The following is a 27,175-nucleotide window of genomic DNA, read 5'->3' on the forward strand; positions in this document are numbered from 1 at the left end:
ATTTGGAGGTTGCTTCCGGGCCGCATGTGGCCCGCGGGCCGCCAATTGAATAGCCCTGATGTAGAGTATTATGAGAGAGATCTATTAAACGAGTGCATTACCAGCGTCTAGCTGATATTCTTCAGATCAAACTTATATTCATAATCACAAAATCAGTTTGAATGTGCACTGGGGATATCTATGTCTTTGTCCTTTTAACAGTTAAAGGGATTTCTCATGACAGCGCTTGCTGGTCAATGCAAAGTAAGTTGCGTCTTATAAGATGCTGTTTGAAGTAAAAACAATGGCCTTGTTTCCTTTTTTCAGTCTCTTTCAATATAAAGGTCTTTGCTCCTGACTCTTTGCTGCCATCTAACGGTGTAATAATGTAATGTTCACTGATGTTGAAATCACAATTATAACGGGCCCTTTCTCAATACCAAATACGGCACGTTAGTTATTTATAATATTATTCATTAAAAAATAATATTTAAATAAACAATATTAACCATTATAAATGTATAAGAGGTTTGTACAACATTAAATATACACAAACAAAAAGTTCAGTCAAAAGTAGGCTACAACAGCAGCGCTAACTTCGTAATAGTAGCCTACAGGTTTCAGTTAAATGTAAAGTTATGAAACTTAATTGATTTGCTCTGGAAAATGTAGGCCTAATAGATCAATAAGACCAAAGATTGCCCGTTTGATATACCCCAAATGAATTATATCTCATGTTTAACCACTTTCTTCATAAGAGCCAGCGGCTAATTCCCGAAGGACTGGCCGAGATGAAGCTGTTCTCTGCGGGTACATGAGCACTGAACGCCCGCTGACGGCGAACGCGGCTAATCAAATTGTCAAATATGCGCTTTGTTTATATTAGCGATGTTACATTTGACACTGAAGCTTCAAAGCGTTTTGTTTTCAGAGAAACACGTGATCAACGAAAAACGAAGCCTCACTTTCTTTCCAGTCACATGTATGTTTGAACCCAGACCACTACTTTTTTTTGGAAGTTTAAGTCCATTTACTAACATTTTTATTTTATTTTATTTTTTAAATATAATTAAGCCTACAGCCTATGTTACATGATCTTCTGACACATAAACAGCACAGAAAGCATTACATAATTAGACCAACATTTACTTGCATCAAGCAACTCTTTTTATTTCTGGATAGTAATATAATTGTTATTTATTTTATTGCCACACTTTAATATGTGAATTATATTATCAGAAAACTGAATATTTAGCGTTGTCAGGCTTTTATTTGTGCTTGATGGATAAAACAACGGCGCCGCGCACTCAGCTGCTCATAAACATGGCTGCTGTAAATCTGACCTGACACAAGATGGCGCTGCTTTCCACACTCTTGATGCTTCTAATCTTTTCCCGAAACATTCAGGGGAAAGCCTCAGTGCTTCATGAGGCTTCATTTGCCCATCCCTAGTGAGCTCTATGTGTTCATTTCATCGAGTTGCTTTTGTTTTCCTTCTAATAAAATTTTTCACATTCACCAACAAAAAACAACAACGCGGTGCCGGGTGCCAGCATAGACTGTAAAAAATATGGACAAAGCGTCTGTGACGTCACCCATAGACTTTCTGAAGAACGGTGCCAGTGTACCATGTTACCATGTTACTCATGTTACTCGCATTACATTCAGGCCTATGACGGGCAGCTTTCTGGGTCCTGTCATTCTGAGTGACCACGCGTGGTGACGTCATCAGCAGTCGCAGACACATGTGTATGTGATGTTCGCGAGGAAATATTGATATAATTTATTGAGTTGGTTAGCGCTGATTCTCCAACACAGTGAGTATTGACACAGTGTGTGTGTGTGTGTGTGTAAGTTAGCGGTTTATACTGATAGCCACCCTTCTAAACAGCACTGTGGCACAGTGACGGAATCAGACGCAATAGGGAAGATCATATTGTCATCTATATTTTAAGCTTTATGAATGACAGCAGAGCCGAACAGAGTTTGGTCTATTAAAGTGATTTCACTGTTATTGTAGTCATCATGGAGTACATGCAGGCCCCGCCATCGAGCAGCCACGGCAACATGTGAGTATTACACGTGTCCTCTTCACATCTCATAAATAATATAAAACTGTAATAACAGTGATAACTTATAACAGTGTTCATATAGCGACACCTTATAACAGTGTTTTTCCCCTTGAGAAACGTGTATACGAATGTATGACTTTAGAGACGCTCCAACTCGTCAAGCCTGTTGGAGAAGTGTGTATAATCTCTGTGTCTCCTCTGCAGTCTCTGCTGTACATGTGGTGTTCCCATTCCTCCAAACCCTGCCAACATGTGTGTGTCCTGCCTGAGGACTCAAGTGGACATCTCCGAAGGCATTCCCAAACAGGTGTCAGTCCACTTCTGCAGGCAGTGTGAACGGTACGACAACACCAGTCTTCACCTTCACAGCTGAGACACACACACACACATATAATATCTATATCTATCTATCTATCTATCTATATATATATCGGATAAATGCCACAGTTTGGAATGACATTAGGTGTAAATGATGGTAGAAGTTTTTGGGTGAACTATTCCTTGAGATCATTAAAAAGCAGACAACTGAAATCACATAGTCCTTTTAAACGTGTTAAGACAAAATGTTACACACACTTAAATAAAAAAATAAATAAATCATCATCAGAAATTTATATACATGTAAATATGTAAATACTAAATACATACTTGCGTGCGGATACTAAACTCTCTTTCACGTCGTCTTGCACTTGAGCGGACAAATTCACATAAAATTATGAATTTTATTATTATTTACTGAGTATCCCAGTAAACACAGTAGATTATGTCTTAAGTGAACGCAAACGCACGTGTATCCGTGTATTGGATCAGTGCATTCGCTCTTAAAGCGACAGTATCCTCATATTCCTGCTACTGTCTGTGTTTTCAGTGTTAAACAAAGGACAAAGAAAAAATCTCACTGCTGTTGACTGAATAACTATTTTTTAAAAACTTTAATAAGGATTAATTAATAAGGATGTTTAACTTGTACAGTGAGGACTATGCATTGTTATTTTACACTTGCTTACTTTATTACATTTCGGTACTTGAAGACCTTCCTGAAGAGCACTGCTTGTATCTTTGTTATATTGTATTTATCTGTGCTTTTGCTTGTAATTTGATTATTTGTTCTTATTTCATTACTGATTATTTGCTAGTCTTTAATAATGTTTTAAATGTATAATAGTTAGGCTAGAGCTGTGGTGTAGAACATTGAAATAGAGAATTGTGAATTTTCAGTGGTTTCATGGCCGGTATTAAATATTTATGGTCATTGGCAGGTGTGGCAGAAAGTTAGTTTTAGGCCCTGTGTGTGTGTGTGTAAGTAGTGTTCTCCTGTGTGCTCAGGTACCTGCAGCCGCCGGGCACCTGGATGCAGTGCGCTCTGGAGTCCCGGGAGCTTCTGGCGCTGTGCCTCAAGAAGCTGAAGGCCTCCATGACTAAGGTTGGTGACTTACACACTCGTCCCGTCAGGAACGGCTGAAGCTGACGCCGAGTTCACGCTGTGCTTCATCCCCACCCAGGTGAGGCTCATCGATGCTGGCTTCTTGTGGACAGAACCCCACTCTAAACGCATCAAGCTGAAGCTGACCATCCAGAAAGAGGTACAGTGTGTGTGTGTGTTAGGGCTGCACGATATTGGAAAAAAAATTACATTGCGATATTTGTTTCCCAACGATATATATTACGATATTGCGAGCCATCAATCCAGGCTAAAGTCAATAATTACCATTCCATGATATTAATAATTTCACTAATAAGCAAGCTTCAGTACAAGTGACAGAAAGGTCACTTAATATTTTATTCCAAAATTAGAACATATTTCTGTCAGAATTCGGTGAACGTTACGCAATCCAACGTGGCGGCGCTCTTAACAGATGTTTGTTTGTTCATTAGGCTATAATCCCTCAAGATAAGTAAAAAAAATCGTATTCTCTCTCTCTCGCTCTCTCTGTTTTCGGTGCTGATGCAGTGACGCGTTCATGTAAACGGCACCTAAAAGCTGTTACAAAGAACCAGCAAAAGTAATGATTATGAATATGTAAAATATTGCAATGAGACATTTTAATTGTTTATTAATAAACAAGTGTTTTCTGTGTCGGCTGCAAAGATGAAGTTGACGATAATGACTCGTCATCTTCACAGTAGTGAACGCGCCGGAGAGAAATGCACATTTCATACGGATTACATAGTTTTATTTTGTTTTGAATGGTTCTGTTTAAAAGTAGAGATTTCTGTAGATAATAGATATATATATATATTTTTTTTTAGGTGTGTGAGGCGAGTAGGCTACGTTATACGCTGAGTTTCGGTTCATGGATGATAGCTTAAGCTCCAGTTCACGCGCCGGCGCCTCTGTCGTTATTATCCATTGTCTGCTATATTTTATTTATTAAATCCAGGCAATTGGTTCAGGAAACATTGATTAAAATTAAGATACAATTAATACAAAACTAAATTCGCTTTAAAGAAAGGCTTTGTGCTTTCTGTTTGAGGTCTCTGTGAAAGTTTTAAAGCAGTCTTTTAGTGGCGCTTTCATAACGGTTGCGTCCGTAATGGAGAACTGTCACGTAACATTGTTTTTTCCTCATAAATGCGAACACGAAAAATAAAAGACAAAAGACTTTTTAAAAAAGACAACCATCCACAACTTTATAACACTCCAGGCAAAGTACCTCTTTTTGGTCAGCATCCTCCTTTTGTAGCTGAAATAGTCCCAAATAGCTGTTTTTGACTTTCTTTTTGGTACGAAATCATAATTTTTTTGCGGCGGATCCTCTTCGTCGCCCATTTTTAGCAATAGGATTGCCAGTGAATGCAGAATGCAGAACGTGCATGTCACCCCAGCAACAAGCCATACAACAAGCTCGTGTTTACTGTGTGCTACCGTTCTCTTAATACACCATGGGTGCTACTACCCTTCACATCACATGTTTCCGGTGATGTGACTATCGCTCATGCGCACATCGCGATGTCGATGTTAAATCAGAATATCGCTGAGCCCTAGTGTGTGTGTGAGTCTGAGGTTATATCCCAGTCAGAGCTGTGTTTGAGTGAGCGCGTGTCCCGCAGGTGCTGAACGGGGCCATCCTGCAGCAGGTGTTCGTGGTGGAGTTCGTCATCCTGCATCAGATGTGTGACGACTGCCATCGGGTCGAGGCCAAGGACTTCTGGAAAGCAGTGGTGCAAGTCAGGCAGAAGGTGCGTGAGCTTTACATCGACTCTCGACCCGACGGGACCGGGTTGCTAGTATTGTAGACTAGGCCGTTCCAGGATGACTCTAGCTTCTAATATCAGGAGAAGATCCACCAACTGTCCAAACTCTGTGTCTGTGTTTCCACTGTCGGTCCGGATGATTTCATATACCAGCTGACATCAGCATTAAAGACTTTTACGATCCTTTTAGCTCAAAACTCACTTTCAGACCGCAGTGAGTCTTTGAAATATCCATTACCGTAGTAAACATGGTAAATACGACAGCTTGAAGACATCAGACACATCATATAGGCAATCACAATCATGTTTCTATTTGATCTGTCGGTGCGTCTCGTCTGATATCCAGATTTAGCTCAGCGTATGTCATAAAATAAAGCACCTCTGGTTCTCCGGGAGCTTCCTCTGTTTCTCTGACTGAAGATATCCCTGTATTGGGACCGTCACTGGAGAGAGTGCTAAAGCTCCTCAGGTCGTGTTTGTGGAGGAAGTGATCATTCTTTCTAAATGTGATATAAACACACTGTCCTGTGACTACAGATAAACAGAAACAGGCGTGAGTGAGTAAGCTATGAACTATACTTGAAGCAACGCTAGCCTAACTGAGGTTTGCTGTGGTGTTAAATAAGGCTGTGCACGAATATTCAAATTGGAATTATTTTTTGAAAAATAAAATACTATCAGAATTTTACTATGTCTCTTTGCTGGCCGTAAATGCAGTGGATCCATGATAAACCCCAGCGCTAACTCGCAGGTACAGCTTAATGCACTGGGTGGCGCTGTGGAGCGTGTTTAACTCCGCCTCACGAAGTTTGGAATTATTAGATGACTCATCTTATATAATAATGATATTAAAAAATGGAATTACTGTTAAGAGATGATAACTTCTGATAGCAGAATGATTATGCTTCCTTTAAGTTTCGTTGAGGGAGACCTGGGGCCGGTTTCACAAAGCTATTTTAGACCGGTCTATAGTCTTAGACAAGTCTAAAATGTGCTCATAGACTAGTCTAATGCAAGTTAGACTGTTTCACAAAAATAAAGACGGGCTTAATTTAGACCTAACAAATCAGACACCTTACCCCCAGGCTAACTTGGGTCTAAGACTCTATGTTACCTTGGCAACCAGCAGTAACAATCAGTTACATTACAAACAGCCAAAAGACAAGGGAAAATGGCTCATAATTTAAACATTTCTTCTTGTTACTACATTCTCCGCTAAATTTCCCAAGTAAAATGTCCTTGTAACTGTTATACTCCTCCAACAAACACATATTTTCCACTGGGGTAAACTGCACTGAGCGGTTGAATGTGCTTACTTCATCCGCCATGTTTTTTGTTTTGAAAAGTGTCTTATTTTACCCAGAATGCTTTGCAGTGTAGTCCTACTTAAGATAGTCAGAGTCTTAAGTGCTTTGTGCAGCGGTCTGATTTAGATGTCTATCTGAAGTCTGACTATCTACTATATCTAAGCCATAGTCAAAGTCTATCTTTGTGAAACTGACCCTGCTTTAACAACAGAAAACACTGTGTGCTGTTAGAAACTTCGCTCCACACACCGCCATCTCTGAGTCTCCGCAGCGTCTGTCAGCGCAGCGTTCTCACTCCAGCGTGTGGATATTACTGTTTTTCTCAACATGAACGTGAAACAATATAAACACGATAACCAGGACTCGAGTGGACGATAACTGGCTGAATCTGCTTTATTAGTTTGCGCTGCTTGAGCTTAAATGCTTTTGTTCTTTATGGTTTTTGTTAGCACATATTGTCCAACTAAAAGAAAACCTTATATTGTAAGCTTGTGTGTATTGCCTAACCGTGAGCTTGTGCAGAAAAGGTGACAAAAAATAAAATAACAAACTTAAAAAATAACGTCTTACTTGTTAAACGTCATTTAAATAAACAAATTTTATGAGCCTGAATATTCAAATACATTATTTTAGAAAAATGCCCATCGCTAGTATTAAAATTGGTAGCAGGGATTCAGTATTAAATGGTTTGACCTGTGATGTTCCCTCAGACGGTCCACAAGAAGACGTTCTACTACCTGGAGCAGCTGATCCTGAAGCACAAGCTGCACCAGAACACCGTGCGCATCAAGGAGATTCACGGTGCGTTTCCCATCATGCTCAGTGCTGTGTGTGTGTGACGCGTGACTGGCTCTGTATTCATCTCTTATTCATGTTTCAGAGGGCATCGACTTCTACTACGGCTCCAAGCAGCACGGCCAGAAGATGGTGGACTTCCTTCAGTGCACCGTTCCCTGCAGGTCTGACACACACACACACACACACCGCAGTTCAGTCACATTCACTCACTCACTGATGTTGTTTGTCTGTTTTCTGTTTCCTAAGCATTTGAGCCTAAACACGATACACACAATTTCATGTCACTTTAGTGGTTTAAAGGGTGAGTTCACTTCAGAGTTACATCGTCCTGGTCATTTACTCTCCTCCACGTCATCCGAGATGTTCATGTCTTTCTTTCTTCAGTGGAGAAGAAATGAAGGTTTCTGAGGAAAACACTCCAGGATGTTCCTCCATATAGTGTCTTCAATGGGGTCCAACGGGTCGAAGGTCCAGATGTGAGTTTCAGTGCAGCTTCAAAGTCTCGACACGATCCAGCCGAGGAATAAGAGTCTCATCTAGACAAACCAGCGGACATTTTCTAAAAAAACATGTATATACTTTTAACCACAAGTCCTTGTCTTGCACAAGCTGTGATGCGCCACACATTACATAATCACGCTGAAAGGTCACGCTTGTTTCGGTTCAAAAAGTTTGGGTAGGGCAAAAAAACTCCAACTTCAAAATCATCCGACAATCGTTGTTTTACCTTTTATTGATTTATTTTGATTGTAAATGGCTTTTGATTTAGTCTTTGTATGTTCGCTTTGTAAACACTATGTCTGTACTTTCAGCGTGATTATGTAATGTGTGGCGCATCACAGCTTGTGCAAGACGAGCATTTGAGGTTAAAAGTATATAAATGTTTTTTTAGAAAATGTCCGCTGGTTTGTCTAGATGAGACTCTTATTCCTCGGCTGGATCGTGTCGAGACTTTGAAGCTGCACTGAAACTCACATCTGGACCTTCGACCCGTTGGACCCCATTGAAGACACTATATGGAGGAACATCCTGGAGTGTTTTCCTCAGAAACCTTCATTTCTTCTCCACTGAAGAAAGAAAGACATGATCATCTCGGATGACGTGGAGGAGAGTAAACATCAGGAAATTTTAACTCTCAAGTGAACCTTTAAATGCAGTGATTTAAATTCCAAATGAGTGGTTGACTCGGCAAAATCAGGATAGAAGTGAAGCATTATGGGAGTTGAGAGAGAGCTGATGGCTTGCATCAAACCCTTATTGTGAGGTTCTCGTTGAGATCTGACGGTGAGTGTTGTCTCTGCAGGGCGAAGGCGTCTCAGCGGCTGATCTCTCATGATGTTCACTCCAACACCTACAACTACAAGAGCACCTTCTCCGTGGAGATCGTTCCCGTGTGCAAGGTGGGGTTCGCCCCGGACTCACGGACACAGCCGTCGGTCAATGAGTCCGATTCTGGAAATCACACTGACGTCCACACAAACATATTGCACTTCAGTTTTATAGTTTGTCAGTTTTTACACACCCTCGTATGGGTTTGAGGGAGTTCAGGGGTCGCTTACAGTTCATTTCGGTATTTAAGAAGTTTTGTCTGCTTATTTTAGGAAAATGTGCATCCAGTAATTTTAAGATGCACTCAAACTGGACCTTAATTCCTGAATGAATGTCGGAGAGCCTTCTGTGTGAACGCAAGCCAGAGCCAGAATGCTGGGAAATTCAGTCCCGGGATCAGGACCGGGTTTGACGTCAGAGTGCGGATGTTATTTACTGGCGGAAGGAGGAGGACATTAACACACACACACTATACAGTAACTAAAGCTCTCTGTCACTGTGGCAGGACTGCCTGTGAATGAACACACTCCCAGTTATCAGAGTAACGTTGAGAAAGAGGTGTGTGTCGCTGCACTCACGTGGAGGCGCTGGGTTTACGTGGCTCTTGCAGTAGTTTGGGTCAGAGAGGATCTGAATGAGGCTGTTCTCAGTGGAGCGAGCTGAGCTTGGCTAGCAGAGTCCTGAAACACTACAGCCTCTGAGCCGTTTGACCAAACCTGGAATGATGTGTCGTGCTGAAGAGACTGTATGCGTGTAGATAAAGTCGCTTTCAAGGAAAGTCTGTCCTCTGGCCAGTGAACATGCGTGATGGCTTTACCAATCAGCGATTGGCTGTTTTATTTAGAAGGCGGGACTTATTCCACCATATTTCTTTCTCTCATTCATAATTAATACGAGTGCACATCTCTCGTAAATATGAAGTCTTTAAAGTAGTGCAGTATAATCCAGGGCTGTGGAACGATCAATCGCATCCAAACAGTTCGTTTTTCATAATATATGTGTGTGTACTGTGTATAATTATTTTGTTACATAAATACACACACATGCATGTATACTGTATATTTAAGAAATATTTGTGTGTATACTGTGTATTTTTATATATTACATATATGTATGTAAAATATATAAATTTTTCTTAAATATATACATGCATGTCAAGTCAAGTCAAGTCAAGTCAAGTTTATTTATATAGCGCTTTTCACAACACAGGTTGTATCAAAGCAGCTTCACAGTAATAAATTAGAACAATACATCAATGTTTGTTTCTAGTGGAACGTCTACGTTCGGTAATGCTGATCAATAGTATCGTTGATTGATTAATTCAATTAAATATCCCCAAATATCCCCAACTGAGCAAGCCAAAGGCAACAGTGGCAAGGAACCGAAAAACTCCATCAGGTGACCTAATGGAGAAAAAAAAACCTTGGGAGAACCCGGGCTCAGTCGGGGGCCAGTTCTCCTCTGGCGTTTATATGCTAGAGGTCGGATTTAACTGTAAGATTAAAAGTATTATATGAATGCCTGGCTGAAGAGATGCGTCTTTAATCTAGTTTTAAACTGGGAGAGTGAGTCTGAGCAACGAACAGTATCCGGAAGACTATTCCAGAGTTTTGGTGCTAAATGTGAAAATGCTCTCCCTCCTTTGGTGGATCTGGATATCCTAGGTATGACCAAAAGCCTCGAATTTAGTGACCTTAAAGAGCGCGATGGATTATAGGGCGATAGAAGATCGGTTAAATAGACTGGAGCTAAGCCGTTTAGGGCTTTATAAGTCAGTAGCAATACCTTGTAATTAATACGGGACTTTATAGGTAACCAATGTAGGGATGATAAAATCGGTGTTATATGATCATATTTTCTTGATCTAGTTAGAACTCTAGCGGCGGCATTTTGAACTAACTGTAGCTTGTTTATTAAGGATGCAGGACAACCGGCTAATAACGCATTACAGTAATCTAGTCTCGAGGTCATGAATGCATGAACTAACTTTTCTGCGTCAGAAACTGATAGCATATTACGTAGCTTAGCAATGTTTCTAAGGTGGAAAAAGGCTGTTCTTGTAACATATGAAATATGATTTTCAAAAGACAGGTTGCAGTCTAATATAACACCCAGGTCTTTTACTGTAGAGGATGAAGTAACAGGACATCCTACTATGTTAAAGTTGTATTGTGAGAGGTTTTGTGGGTGGTTTTTTGAACCGATAAGTAGTACCTCTGTCTTGTCTGGATTTAATAAAAGAAAATTATGCGTCATCCAATCTTTTATATCTTTAACACACTCTGTCAATTTGGATAATTTAGCGTTTTCATCTGGCCGTGATGAAATATAGATTTGAGTGTCATCAGCATAACAATGGAAACTAATTCCATGTTTCCTTATAATATTTCCAAGTGGCAGCATATATATTGAGAATAATAGAGGGCCTAACACAGATCCCTGCGGCACTCCATAGTTTACTGGAGTTATGATAGATTTTTCTCCATTTAAATAAACAAAATGGTAGCGGTCAGATAAATACGATCTAAACCAGCTTAATGCTTGTCCTTGAACACCAGTATAATTTTGTAGTCGATCTAAGAGTATTGTATGATCTATAGTATCGAACGCAGCACTAAGATCAAGTAAAACTAATATTGAGATACAGCCTTGGTCAGAAGCTAAAAGTAAATCATTTGTGATTTTAACGAGCGCAGTTTCAGTGCTATGATGCGGCCTGAATCCAGACTGAAACTTTTCATAGGTGTCATTTTCTTGTAAGAAAGAGCCCAGTTGAGCGGACACAACTTTTTCTAGTATTTTAGACATAAAAGGTAGATTTGAAATGGGTCTATAATTTACTAGATTATTCGGATCTAATTGTGGTTTCTTAATGAGAGGTTTTATAACTGCCAATTTAAATGTTCTTGGAACATGACCTAAAGATAAAGACGAGTTAATAATATTGAGGAGAGGCTCTTCCACTACAGGTAACACTTCTTTCAATAGTTTAGTTGGTATGGGATCTAATAAACATGTTGTTGTTTTAGAGGAAATGATAAATTCATTTAACTCTTTTTGTTCTATAGTTGAAAAGCACTGTAATTGTTCTTGCGGCGTGATAATTGAGGCTGAATTATAAGGCGCGATTGAGGATTGAACGTTTACAATTGTGGTTCTGATGTTTTCTATTTTCTCAGTGAAGAACTTCATGAAATCATTACTACTAAACTGTAATGGAATACTTTGTTCAGGAGACATCTGTTTATTTGTTAGTCTCGCCACGGTGTTAAATAAGAACTTAGGATTGTTATGGTTGTTTTCTATTAGTTTGCGTAGATGCTCAGCCCTGGCCGCTTTTAGGGCCTTTTTATAACGTGACATACTGTCTTTCCATGCGATTCTAAAGACCTCTAAGTTGGTTTGTTTCCATTTACGCTCTAAATTACGGGTTTCTCTCTTTAGAACACGCGTAGTACTGTTGTACCATGGTGCTTTACTTTTCTCTCTGACCTTTTTTAATCTAATGGGCGCAACAATATCCAATGATCCAGAGAGAATGGTGCTCATAGTGCTAGTTAATTCCTCAAGTTCATCTGTTTGTTTGGGTTCACTGAGCAGCTGAGACAGATCCGATAAGCTGTTTGAAAAATTATCTATGGTGGATGGAAGGATTGTTCTGCCTAATCGATAACGCGGCGCAGCATGATATATTACAGGAGTACGTAATATGCAAGTTACCATGTAATGGTCAGTGACATCGTCACTTTGTGGAATGATATCTATATCGGTTGGATCGGTTCCATGTGATATAATTAAATCGAGTGTATGATTAAATCGATGAGTCGGTCCGGTAATGTTTTGCTTGACCCCAAAGGAGTTTAATAAATCAGTAAACGCAGCCCCTAACGCATCATTTTGATTATCTACATGGATATTAAAGTCTCCAACAATTAATGCTTTATCGAAGTTAACTAATAGGTCTGAGAGAAAATCTGCAAACTCTTTTAGGAAATCAGCGTAAGGCCCAGGCGGTCTATATACGGTAGCCAAGGCTAGAGATAATAGGGATGTTTTTCTATCATCTAAGAGCGTAACATTTAGTACAAGTACTTCAAATGAAATAAACTTATAACCCGTTTTCTGAGTAACATTGAGAAAATCTCTATAGATTGTTGCAACACCGCCGCCACGACCATTCAGACGGGGCTCATGCTTATAGAAGTATCCAGGAGGAGTAGACTCATTTAAACCAAATTAATCATTTGATTTAAGCCAGGTTTCAGTAAGGCAAAGTACATCGAAGCTATTATCTGTGACTATTTCATTTACAATAACTGCCTTAGGTGTGAGTGATCTAATGTTTAGAAGACCTAGCTTTAAAAATTGTTTTTGATTACCAATAGCAACATTTTCTGGTTTAATAACAATTAGATTTTTTCTAGATCCTGCAGTAGATTTATGATTTGATCTCACTAAACGAGGAATAGACACAGTTTCTATGCAATGTTCTACACTATTTATATCAGTTAAATTGGTGCAGCAGAGACTATGATTTGGACTTTTGTTTACTAGTCAAAAGGTATTTAACATTTTGGAGATGTTATCTGACAGAAGATCCGATCCGAATCTGTTTGGGTGTAAGCCATCAGCACGGTAAAGCCTAGGACGCTCCCAAAACAGATTCCAATTATTTACAAAGAGAAGTTTCTGCTCATTGCACCATGACATTAACCATTCATTTAGCGCAAATAAACTACTAAACTTTTCATGACCTAGTCGGTACGTGGGAAGCGGTCCTGACACAATAATCGTTATATCAGGCGATGTGCTGCGTACCGTATCGATCAGATTCCTGAAGTCTTTCTTCAAAACTTCCGTCTGGCGCAGTCTGATGTCGGCCCCTCCCGCGTGCAGGACAACGGTTCCGACGCGCTCGTTCAGAATCTCGGGAACGTGAGCAGCGACTTCAGAAACACGAGCACCAGGAAAGCAGTGACTATGCACCTTACTTTTATTTAACGTAACGTGTACGTGTCGAACGATGGAATCGCCGATGATCACAGCATCGCGTTCTGTTTCGCGAAGAGGGGAGAAGCGGTTTTGTGTGGATATCTCGAAAACCGGGAGGGTCGGAGAGAGTTTTCTTGGTCTAGACCTGACTCGCGACTTCCGCTGCGGAAAAATCCAGGCTTCGTGATGGCATGTTGGAGCCGGAGTGAACGAGACCATGGCTGATCGCGACCTCGACGTTCGGGACCGATGTTGAGGAACGCACGGAGTAGACGAGGTCGGAGTCAGCGGGTTAGTAACATTAATCTCTGATTTGTGTGCCTCGGCGCGCGATGTTTCGAGAGCCAAACGCCGGTCTATCAGCTCGGCTTTTCTTACTAAAAGGTCGTGGATCTGTTTCTCAACAGCTTCCAGCTCAGACTGCACCGCGTGCAGCTCAAATGTGTCCTCACCTGCACCAAAAGGTAGACTACTTACATTTGATATATTCGCCATTTTAACAGATGGACAGTAAGTTAAGTTACAACGACGCTACCAGTGGTGCTATCAATATTAATACTAATTTATGGCTTAAGTCTTGGATATAATCCGTCTTTTCAGTGGTACGGGTGTAGAGTAGACGCACGATAGGTGAAAAATGTTTGTTTGTAACTTAAATGAGTGCGGAGAAGACGCGTTCAGCCGTGATCCACGGACGTAACCTATAAGAGTATCCAGCGTTGGATCACAAGGCTTGAGACGCGTCTGCTCAACAATCCGCGTTATAACTATGAGGTGAGGAAAAGTAGAAAATGTTCGTTGTAAGTGAGTTTAAAGAGAAAACAAGAATTATAAATCAATCGATGGAGCTCCAAAGACAACAACGCGCTCAGACGCGACGCATGCGCATTCGAAACATGTGTGTGTATTTATGTATACAAATTAAATATACACTAACACAGTACGCACACAGTATGCAAATAAATTGCATTTATTTTGATTAATCGTTCCACAGCCCTAGTATAGCCATTAGAATATTTCACATTACTCTGTCCTGTAGGTTCAGCTCTACACACACACACACACACACACACACACACACACACACACACACACACACACACACACACACACACACACACACACACACACACACACACACACACACACACACACACACACACACACACACACACACACACACACACACACACACACACACACACACACACACACACACACACACACACACACACGTTGTGCATAACTTGAGTGTGTTTGGTGTGTGTTGCAGGACAGTGTGGTGTGTCTGTCTCCGCGGCTTGCCCAGAGTCTGGGTAACATGGGTCAGGTGTGTGTGTGTATCCGGGTCTCCAGCTCCATACACCTGATGGACCCCAACACCCTGCAGGGTGAGCTCCAGCCCACACACACCCCGTTCGCCTCACAGCACTCCTCGTGTAGTGTGCTGACTCCGGGGGGGCTCTGTAACGACAGATGCTACTAATAACACTGTTACTGTACTTTACAAATAAGCCAAATACATATTACATCGATTTGTCAATATTATAATATTTGTCTCATTATAATGCTCGTCGTACAGTAAATGCAGATGTAAATGAATCCGCTGTTGATTGTGTTGCGTGTCACTCCAGTCTTCCCTGTTCATGACTTCACCAGTAATGAGCACATAAGCAATGCTTAGAGTTAGAAAATACACACTCGTTCAATCGACAAGACTAGCGGTCGACTATATATATAGCCAATGCCGATATCTTAGAAAACAGAATGGCCGATATGAAGCAGATTGTGTGAATCACGCTATTTCATTTTTTTTTTCTTTGCGATAATAAATCGCCTTCCTAAAAATTGCAGAAATTAAATTTATATTAATTTTACATCATCGTTATTCATTTTGAAATAAATAATTTGAAAATTAATTATATGGGAAAGATTATGTGAACTAGATAAATCTGTAGAGTAAATAAGTTATGCTTTAGATGGCAACTTTTTGATTCAGTTTGACCCATTATAGTATTTATGTTAAAAATATTAACGTATCCATATGTGTGCAGCAGAAATGCATCTGTGCAGTATCGGTCAACAGTTTGGGGTCAGTACGATTTTCTTCTTTTGAAAAGTTAAGTTTTATTTAGCAAAGATGCATTAATATGATGTTTCTTAAAATCATCATATTAATGTGATTTCTGAAGGATCATGTGACACTGAAGACGTAATGATGGAGTAATGATGCTGAAAATGATCTTTGATCACAGGAATAAATTACACTTTACTGTATATTCACATAGAAAACAGATGATTTACATTAGAATAATATTTCACTGTTCTTACTGTATTTTTGATCAATTAAATGCAGCTCTTGGTGGGCAGAAGAGACTCAGATAAATATTCCCGACTCTAAACGGTTGGAAACGAGAGTGTGAGCGTGAGTCAGAGCAAATGTGAGCGTGCTTGTATATGTGGTTTATAATGACTCAAATGTGTATAATCACATGGGTATTACAACGTACACTTTTTTTTAAAATTTGTTTTTAAATTATTATTTTTATTAAATTGCTTAAATTAAAAAAAAAATGTTATTAAATGACAACGTACTAAACTTTTTTTTTTTTTTTTTTACATGTAAAACTGAGATGGGTAGGGTTAGTGTACGAGAGAGAATATACAGTTTGTACAGTATGAAACCCATTACGTGTATGGAGAGTCTCTGCGGCGGCAGCGTGTGTAGCAGATCTAATCGACACCAGATATATTAGCATTGTTTTAGCATGTTAATGGATATAAGATCGTGACAGAAATATGGTTGTAATCAAACTGAGGCATGATGGCCAGTTCTGTTGAGGATGGAGTCACATGCGCTGTATTCATTAGTGTGTGACGTGTGGTTTTCAGTGGCCGAGGTGGACGGGAGCACGTACTGGCGTCACCCGTTCAACAGCCTGTGCAGCCCTCGTCAGCTCGAGGAGTTCCTCGTCATGGACATCGACGTCATCAGAGACCAGAGGCTAGGGGCTGGCGCTGGCCTCACCTCCAACAAGGTGAGATCTCCCACACACACCTTCAATTAGGTGAGATCTCCCACACACACCTTCAATTAGGTGAGATCTCCCACACACACCTTCAACAAGGTGAGATCTCCCACACACACCTTCAACAAGGTGAGATCTCCCACACACACCTTCAATAAGGTGAGATCTCCCACACACACCTTCAACAAGGTGAGATCTCCCACACACACCTTCAACAAGGTGAGATCTCCCACACACACCTTCAATTAGGTGAGATCTCCCACACACACCTCCAACAAGGTGAGATCTCCCACACACACACCTTCAATAAGGTGAGATCTCCCACACACACCTTCAACAAGGTGAGATCTCCCACACACACCTTCAATTAGGTGAGATCTCCCACACACACCTTCAATTAGGTGAGATCTCCCACACACATTCAACAAGGTGAGATCTCCCACACACACCTTCAACAAGGTGAGATCTCCCACACACACCTTCAATAAGGTGAGATCTCCCACACACACCTTCAACAAGGTGAGATCTCCCACACACACCTTCAATTAGGTGAGATCTCCCACACACACCTTCAATTAGGTGAGATCTCCCACACACACCTTCAACAAGGTGAGATCTCCCACACACACCTTCAACAAGGTGAGATCTCCCACACACACCTTCAATAAGGTGAGATCTCCCACACACACCTTCAACAAGGTGAGATCTCCCACACACACCTTCAACAAGGTGAGATCTCCCACACACACCTTCAATTAGGTGAGATCTCCCACACACACCTCCAACAAGGTGAGATCTCCCACACACACACCTTCAATAAGGTGAGATCTCCCACACACACCTTCAACAAGGTGAGATCTCCCACAAACACCTTCAACAAGGTGAGATCTCCCACACACACCTCCAACAAGGTGAGATCTCCCACACACACCTCCAACAAGGTGAGATCTCCCACACACACCTTCAATAAGGTGAGATCTCCCACACACACCTTCAATTAGGTGAGATCTCCCACACACACCTTCAACAAGGTGAGATCTCCCACACACACCTTCAATTAGGTGAGATCTCCCACACACACCTTCAACAAGGTGAGATCTCCCACACACACCTTCAACAAGGTGAGATCTCCCACACACACCTCCAACAAGGTGAGATCTCCCACACACACCTTCAACAAGGTGAGATCTCCCACACACACCTCCAACAAGGTGAGATCTCCCACACACACCTTCAATTAGGTGAGATCTCCCACACACACCTTCAACAAGGTGAGATCTCCCACACACACCTTCAACAAGGTGAGATCTCCCACACACACCTTCAACAAGGTGAGATCTCCCACACACACCTTCAACAAGGTGAGATCTCCCACACACACCTCCAACAAGGTGAGATCTCCCACACACACCTTCAACAAGGTGAGATCTCCCACACACACCTTCAACAAGGTGAGATCTCCCACACACACCTTCAACAAGGTGAGATCTCCCACACACACCTTCAATAAGGTGAGATCTCCCACACACACCTCCAACAAGGTGAGATCTCCCACACACACCTCCAACAAGGTGAGATCTCCCACACACACCTTCAACAAGGTGAGATCTCCCACACACACCTTCAACAAGGTGAGATCTCCCACACACACCTCCAACAAGGTGAGATCTCCCACACACACCTTCAATAAGGTGAGATCTCCCACACACACCTTCAACAAGGTGAGATCTCCCACACACACCTCCAACAAGGTGAGATCTCCCACACACACCTCCAACAAGGTGAGATCTCCCACACACACCTTCAATTAGGTGAGATCTCCCACACACACCTTCAATTAGGTGAGATCTCCCACACACACCTTCAAGAAGGTGAGATCTCCCACACACACCTCCAACAAGGTGAGATCTCCCACACACACCTTCAATAAGGTGAGATCTCCCACACACACCTTCAACAAGGTGAGATCTCCCACACACACCTCCAATAAGGTGAGATCTCCCACACACACCTCCAACAAGGTGAGATCTCCCACACACACCTCCAACAAGGTGAGATCTCCCACACACACCTTCAATTAGGTGAGATCTCCCACACACACCTCCAACAAGGTGAGATCTCCCACACACACCTTCAATAAGGTGAGATCTCCCACACACACCTTCAACAAGGTGAGATCTCCCACACACACCTCCAACAAGGTGAGATCTCCCACACACACCTCCAACAAGGTGAGATCTCCCACACACACCTTCAACAAGGTGAGATCTCCCACACACACCTTCAATTAGGTGAGATCTCCCACACACACCTCCAACAAGGTGAGATCTCCCACACACACCTTCAACAAGGTGAGATCTCCCACACACACCTTCAATTAGGTGAGATCTCCCACACACACCTTCAATTAGGTGAGATCTCCCACACACACCTTCAAGAAGGTGAGATCTCCCACACACACCTCCAACAAGGTGAGATCTCCCACACACACCTTCAATAAGGTGAGATCTCCCACACACACCTTCAACAAGGTGAGATCTCCCACACACACCTCCAATAAGGTGAGATCTCCCACACACACCTCCAACAAGGTGAGATCTCCCACACACACCTCCAACAAGGTGAGATCTCCCACACACACCTTCAATTAGGTGAGATCTCCCACACACACCTCCAACAAGGTGAGATCTCCCACACACACCTTCAATAAGGTGAGATCTCCCACACACACCTTCAACAAGGTGAGATCTCCCACACACACCTCCAACAAGGTGAGATCTCCCACACACACCTCCAACAAGGTGAGATCTCCCACACACACCTTCAATTAGGTGAGATCTCCCACACACACCTTCAATTAGGTGAGATCTCCCACACACACCTTCAATAAGGTGAGATCTCCCACACACACCTCCAACAAGGTGAGATCTCCCACACACACCTTCAATAAGGTGAGATCTCCCACACACACCTTCAACAAGGTGAGATCTCCCACACACACCTCCAACAAGGTGAGATCTCCCACACACACCTCCAATAAGGTGAGATCTCCCACACACACCTTCAACAAGGTGAGATCTCCCACACACACCTTCAACAAGGTGAGATCTCCCACACACACCTTCAATTAGGTGAGATCTCCCACACACACCTTCAATAAGGTGAGATCTCCCACACACACCTTCAACAAGGTGAGATCTCCCACACACACCTCCAATAAGGTGAGATCTCCCACACACACCTTCAACAAGGTGAGATCTCCCACACACACCTTCAACAAGGTGAGATCTCCCACACACACCTTCAATAAGGTGAGATCTCCCACACACACCTTCAACAAGGTGAGATCTCCCACACACACCTTCAACAAGGTGAGATCTCCCACACACACCTTCAACAAGGTGAGATCTCCCACACACACCTTCAATAAGGTGAGATCTCCCACACACACCTTCAACAAGGTGAGATCTCCCACACACACCTTCAACAAGGTGAGATCTCCCACACACACCTTCAATTAGGTGAGATCTCCCACACACACCTTCAACAAGGTGAGATCTCCCACACACACCTCCAACAAGGTGAGATCTCCCACACACACCTCCAACAAGGTGAGATCTCCCACACACACCTTCAATTAGGTGAGATCTCCCACACACACCTTCAACAAGGTGAGATCTCCCACACACACCTTCAACAAGGTGAGATCTCCCACACACACCTTCAATTAGGTGAGATCTCCCACACACACCTCCAACAAGGTGAGATCTCCCACACACACCTTCAATAAGGTGAGATCTCCCACACACACCTTCAACAAGGTGAGATCTCCCACACACACCTCCAATAAGGTGAGATCTCCCACACACACCTCCAACAAGGTGAGATCTCCCACACACACCTCCAACAAGGTGAGATCTCCCACACACACCTTCAATTAGGTGAGATCTCCCACACACACCTTCAACAAGGTGAGATCTCCCACACACACCTCCAACAAGGTGAGATCTCCCACACACACCTTCAATAAGGTGAGATCTCCCACACACACCTTCAACAAGGTGAGATCTCCCACACACACCTCCAACAAGGTGAGATCTCCCACACACACCTTCAATAAGGTGAGATCTCCCACACACACCTTCAACAAGGTGAGATCTCCCACACACACCTTCAATTAGGTGAGATCTCCCACACACACCTTCAATTAGGTGAGATCTCCCACACACACCTCCAACAAGGTGAGATCTCCCACACACACCTTCAATAAGGTGAGATCTCCCACACACACCTTCAACAAGGTGAGATCTCCCACACACACCTCCAATAAGGTGAGATCTCCCACACACACCTCCAACAAGGTGAGATCTCCCACACACACCTCCAACAAGGTGAGATCTCCCACACACACCTTCAATTAGGTGAGATCTCCCACACACACCTCCAACAAGGTGAGATCTCCCACACACACCTTCAATAAGGTGAGATCTCCCACACACACCTTCAACAAGGTGAGATCTCCCACACACACCTCCAACAAGGTGAGATCTCCCACACACACCTTCAACAAGGTGAGATCTCCCACACACACCTCCAACAAGGTGAGATCTCCCACACACACCTTCAATTAGGTGAGATCTCCCACACACACCTTCAATAAGGTGAGATCTCCCACACACACCTTCAATAAGGTGAGATCTCCCACACACACCTTCAATAAGGTGAGATCTCCCACACACACCTTCAACAAGGTGAGATCTCCCACACACACCTTCAATAAGGTGAGATCTCCCACACACACCTTCAACAAGGTGAGATCTCCCACACACACCTTCAATTAGGTGAGATCTCCCACACACACCTTCAACAAGGTGAGATCTCCCACACACACCTCCAACAAGGTGAGATCTCCCACACACACCTTCAATTAGGTGAGATCTCCCACACACACCTTCAATAAGGTGAGATCTCCCACACACACCTTCAATAAGGTGAGATCTCCCACACACACCTTCAATAAGGTGAGATCTCCCACACACACCTTCAATAAGGTGAGATCTCCCACACACACCTTCAATAAGGTGAGATCTCCCACACACACCTCTGTTAAGTATTTCACATATGAAAACGATTAAGATTTAGAGACTTGGGTTAGTAAATAGAATAAAAAATGCATGAAGATGCAGTGATGTGTGTGTGTTGTGTGTGTGTGTGTGTGTGTGTGTGTGTGTGTGTGTGTGTGTGTGTGTGTGTGTGTGTGTGTGTGTGTGTGTGTTTGCAGCACACGCTGGCTGAGGTCTGGGTCCAGAAGACGTCAGAGATGGACTCGGGTCAGCAGTATCACTGCAGGACGTTCCTGGGTCACCTGCTGAACATCGGAGACCTGGTCATGGGGTCCGTACACACACTGCACTGATTTCACACACACAACACCCAATGCGTCGATCGTAACACGCTTTTGTTCTTATACCTCAGCTTTGATTTTGCCAATGCCAATATCAACGATGAGTTCCTCAACAAAATGAACCCTCACCATGTTCCTGATGTGGTAAGACAGTCTTCACAACTCTTCATCACAACTCTTCATCACAACTCTTCATCACAACTCAGAAAGTGAAAAGAAAGAAATTAACACTTTTATTCATCAAAGGATGCATTAAATGTATCAAAAGTGACAGTAAAGACATTTATAATGTTAGTACAAAAGATTCTATTTCAAGTAAGTGCTGTTCTATTGAATGTTTGTTCATAAAAGAATCCTGAAGAATTAAATGAATGACGGTTTCCACAAACTTATGAAGCAGCTCAACCGTTTTCATCACTGATAATGATCAGTAGGGCTGGGTATTGACACAAATTTCACAATTCGATTTGATTTCGATTCACAAGCTTGCAATTCAATTCAATTTCGATTCTGATTCGATTCAATGTTGATTATTTTGGATATCAGGGACAATACATGGCATATTTCAAATCTCTTCACTAATGCTGTAAACTATGGGAGTCAGCTGTCGCCTACAGGCTTCATTAGCCCACTATTATATTGAAGGTACAAATGAACTGATTTGTATACAAACACTTAAAATACATTTATTTATTTTTATAATACAGTTATATGAAATATAAACATTTAAATGGTGGCTGTCATAAAAACTTGCCAGATTTATTCAAACATGCATTAAATATTGAAGAACATTAAAAATTATAATGAATATGTAATATGGTGCATATATTCAGCAGAATGCTCCTCTCTAGAGTTAATTGTTCTCGCTGACTAACGAGTTTATGGTCACATGACATTGTTTACAAGCTGTTTTACTGACGTCTTTCCACGGCTGAAACACTGATTGGGCGACTCCATGTCACATGATACGGATTGTTGTACTCTCTTTTAACACACTTCCAGAAGCTCATTCATGTTTATCTCGCGCTGTCACTGGTGTTATTAATGCGGAAGAGAAGATCATGTGCTTCTCTTGAGCTGAGCCAGAGCGATCTCACGCCACAGCAACAAAACGATATTTATGTTTTTGAGTTTCGTAAGAAAATGGACGTAATTTGAAATCTGAGACTTTGTTTCATATCATTTATAACGAAGCACAAAGATTATTGCGATTTATTGGATGGGATACGCGCTACATGTTACATTCATTCATCAGCTGAAAACAGGATGACTAATCGACTCTTGGGATTTAAGAATCGATATCGGTTCGTAAAAATGAGGATCAATTAAAATCGAGAAATCAATATTTTTTTACCCAGCCCTAATAATCATAAATGTTTCTTGATCATCAAATCATCATATTAGAGTGATTTCTGAAGGATCATGTGACACTGAAGACTGGAATAATGATGCTGAACATTCAGTTTTGATCACAGGAATAAATTATTCACTGTATATTCACACAGAAAACAGCTGTATTTCTGATCAAATGAATGCAGCTTTGGTGAGCAGAAGTGAAACCTCCACTATGTGCTGTAAAATATAAAAAAAAAACCTCACACTTGAAATCTGAACATAACGTACGTTTTCAGTCACTTTATCATGCTTTAACCCAAAGTGAGTTGCGTTGCATTGAAGATCTGCATGAACTGGTGTGTGTGCTGAGCTGTGCTGTTTGAGCGGCAGGAGAACATGAACATGTGTGCCGGTGTGCAGGTGCTGATAAAGAAGAGCTACGACCGCATGAGGAGAGCGAGGAACCGCGTGTGGAAGCTGAGGGAGCTGGAGCGCGAGAGAGACGCCGCAGACACAGATGACGAGAGGTCAGACACAGGCACACGGGTTAACACATTTACAGGAACACACGCACAATCAGGCTAAGAGCGCTCACTGTTAGTTCATGTTAGATTATGCATTAACTTGTATTACCAAATGACACCTTACTGCCTAAAAGTTAATCTGCAGTATTGACAAGAAATAGAGAAAATCACTTGTTGTCTTGATAACTTCAGGAACTTTAAGATACTGACAAAATAATTTTTATTTTACTTAATTATTTACTGGCATGTAGCCTTAAAGCGGTGGAATAATGCCCCTTTTCACAAGATGTAAAATAAGTCTCTGATGTCCCCAGAGTGTGTGTGTGAAGTTTTAGCACAAAATACCCCACAGATATTTATATATAGCACGTCAAAATTGTCACTTTTTGAGGGTGAGCAAAAACACAGTTTTTGTGTCTGTTCCTTTAAATGCAAATGAGCTGCTGCTCCCGGCACAGGGGGCGGAGCTTCAAGAGCTCATTCTTAGCAGCTTCGATTACCTCACACACACACACACACACACTGACAATTTCAAGAACTTTAGCCTTTCATGTTCAAACAAAGATGGAGAGACTCAAGAAGTGACAACATTTCTGAATGGTTAGTTGATGAATTTTTGTTGCTGATGTGTAGTTATCGTCTTAGTCATTGATTAGCATATTCTGTCTTGATAATCTATAAATCGTGTTCCCGGGGGCGGGGTTTATGTAAATTTTAGGGTTGGTGATGTCACTAACCCGTGGAGGAGTGTCATTCAGTCATTATTCTTTCCAGATCATCTTTTGTTGCCCGCCTGATGATGTTTGTTTCTCATAGACAATACAATGAATTCCTGGAGGACCTGGAGGAGGACGAGATCCTGAGGAAGAACGTCAACATCTTCAGAGGTGATGAACCCCGTCAGCCCTGAGCGTACGTCTCCTGAAGTCATGTTCTCACTGTACTCATGTCAGTCATGTTCCCTGTACAGATGCTTCAAAGATCCCTGTGGAAAGCGACACGGAGGACGACGGCGCTCCCAGGATCTCTCTGGCCGAGATGTTGGAGGAGCTGAGCCTGAGTGACGCCACCGGTGGAGAGGGGGCCGACATGATGACGGATTCATGAACGTATGAGCTAGCATCACCACACGTCAGACGGCTGTGAAGGAGCAGTGCTCACTGTCTTCAAGAGAAGTGCATTTCCTAATAAACTGGCGCAGTCATGAAGTCCCACAGTCAATAAAACATCTTAACCCAGTGTGTGTGTCTATATGACCAGTGCTTGAGAAATAAGAGGGATGGCTGACCCAGAAATGAAAATGCTGTTGTTTACTTTGTCATTCAAAACTGGTAACACTTTACAATAATGTTCATTTAGTTCATTAGTGAACATTGGTTAATGTATTAACTAACATGAGCAATACATGTGTTACTGTATTTGTTACAGTTAGTGTTGAAATTAACATTAACAAAGCTTATTAAATGCTGTGTAAGTGCCGTTCATTATTAGTTCATGCTAACTAATGTAGTTAACTAATGTTAACCAACGAACCTTATTGTAAAGTGATACGGGAAAAATCAAATGACTATTATGAAGGAAAAAAAGAGTAGCAAAACTCGAGAGCACGTATATGGGGCGCCGTTTGTAAAGCGGCTCACGCTGATTATAACAACAACATTTAGTCACATTTAGCTTCAAACAATGTTTAAAAAACTGGTATGAATTTTTGACGGTCACTTTTTAGCACATTTACAACAATATTTGTCAACTTAGAGATATTTTAAAAAGTTAAATCTAAATATTAAATGTTACACCTAAATGTTGAATCTAAATGTTTCGGGTGAAACTAAATATTTAACTAATATGCAAATTCAAAATGCCGGTAACCGGAAGTGCCAAAATAAAATCTGGAGGAGCTCAGTGTGTGTTTATAGCATGGTTTATAGTGTCAAATAACGAATAAAAACCATCTCATCCGAGGAAATGGACTCAGTTACTATCGCGATAATAACTACCTAAAATAATAAACACGTTAGGAGAAACTGTCTTTGAAGAGTATAGTGTCACTTTTATGAAAAGTGCTGGACTTATGACCTGTAGCCATAATAGCCAGCCACGAGGGGGCTCACTTTGACTGAATGTCATGTCATCATCACTCTGTCCACTCATCACTCTCTGTCATGTTCGCTTGCTTAAAGCCTTTATCCCCGCCCGCCCCGGACCAGGGGCCTCATTTATAACCGTTGCGTACGCACAAAACAGGCTCTGAAAGAGGCGTACGCCACTTCCGACGCATAAGTTGTGATTTATTAAAACAAACTTGACGGGAAAATGTGCGCACCTGCACGCAAACTCTGACCCGTGCGTACGAACGTTTTGGAGACGGAGCAGTTTGGCGACACCGATGGTGAGCTGGAGTTAAGTGTCTTTTTGGTCATTTTTAGACAGAAAATCTAAAGAAAATTAAACATTAAACAGAAAGATAATACAAATATACTTTCAATCACCAAGCATGACACTTGAAGCAAATATCCATCCCTTCTTAAATATCCGCGCCAACGAGCGCGTTCGGCCGTTTAGTGAAACTGACGCAAATACCAGTTTAAATAAATAAAATAATGATTTAAACTATGTTTTACTTCTGATATAAACATTTTGATTAAATATGCCATTCAAATTAATGGAGTTAAACACTTAAACATGAAATCATTACTGAGAAGTTACAAAAAATTTTATATTCAAATTCAATCAATAGAAATATTTGTTGCAGATGCAATGTTTTTGAACACTTTTCCTGTGGCGTGCTGTTTTACTGTTTTAACCACAGAGATAATTGCTTATCATGATAATACCAGATTGTCTGAGAAAATAGTTTGGCCTATGTTTCAATAAATACAATTCGGCCAGTGGGAAAGAGTGAGAAAAACTTTCTCTGAAATGTATTTTATACACTATTTGATTTATGTATTCAAAAATAAGGCAAGGATAGGCAACTACATGATTTTTATTAATGTAATATGTCTTGTACCGTTAAACGTTATCACATGGATTAATAATCATATGCAAATGATATGCAGATGAGGATCTGCATAGTAAAACTAGGCGTTGTAAGCTCCATATATGGTTATTTCGGGGAGGAGACGCATGTGCGCACAATCTTCCGCTGACTGGGATTTACAAAGTGAATTCTGCGCAGTTTCTGGCGTACAAACGGTTTTATAAGTCTCAA

General features: G+C 41.6%; 1 protein-coding gene across 1 annotated transcript; it reads left to right on the forward strand.

The window, feature by feature from the left end:
- Positions 1-1,616: 1,616 nt before the first annotated feature.
- Positions 1,617-25,203, forward strand: nmd3 (NMD3 ribosome export adaptor). The gene is made up of 16 exons (XM_081369796.1): positions 1,617-1,796; positions 2,000-2,048; positions 2,256-2,390; positions 3,378-3,474; positions 3,554-3,634; positions 5,103-5,231; positions 7,264-7,354; positions 7,434-7,512; positions 8,655-8,751; positions 14,946-15,063; positions 16,565-16,710; positions 21,983-22,095; positions 22,177-22,249; positions 23,861-23,967; positions 24,781-24,851; positions 24,935-25,203. Exons 2-16 carry the CDS (start codon positions 2,005-2,007, stop codon positions 25,069-25,071), a joined length of 1,518 nt encoding a protein of 505 aa, XP_081225922.1. The 5' UTR covers positions 1,617-1,796; positions 2,000-2,004; the 3' UTR covers positions 25,072-25,203.
- The last annotated feature ends 1,972 nt before the right edge of the window (positions 25,204-27,175 follow it).

The sequence above is a fragment of the Scardinius erythrophthalmus genome (assembly GCF_964197995.2).
Source record: "Scardinius erythrophthalmus genome assembly, chromosome: 7".
Classification (NCBI taxonomy): domain Eukaryota; kingdom Metazoa; phylum Chordata; class Actinopteri; order Cypriniformes; family Leuciscidae; genus Scardinius; species Scardinius erythrophthalmus.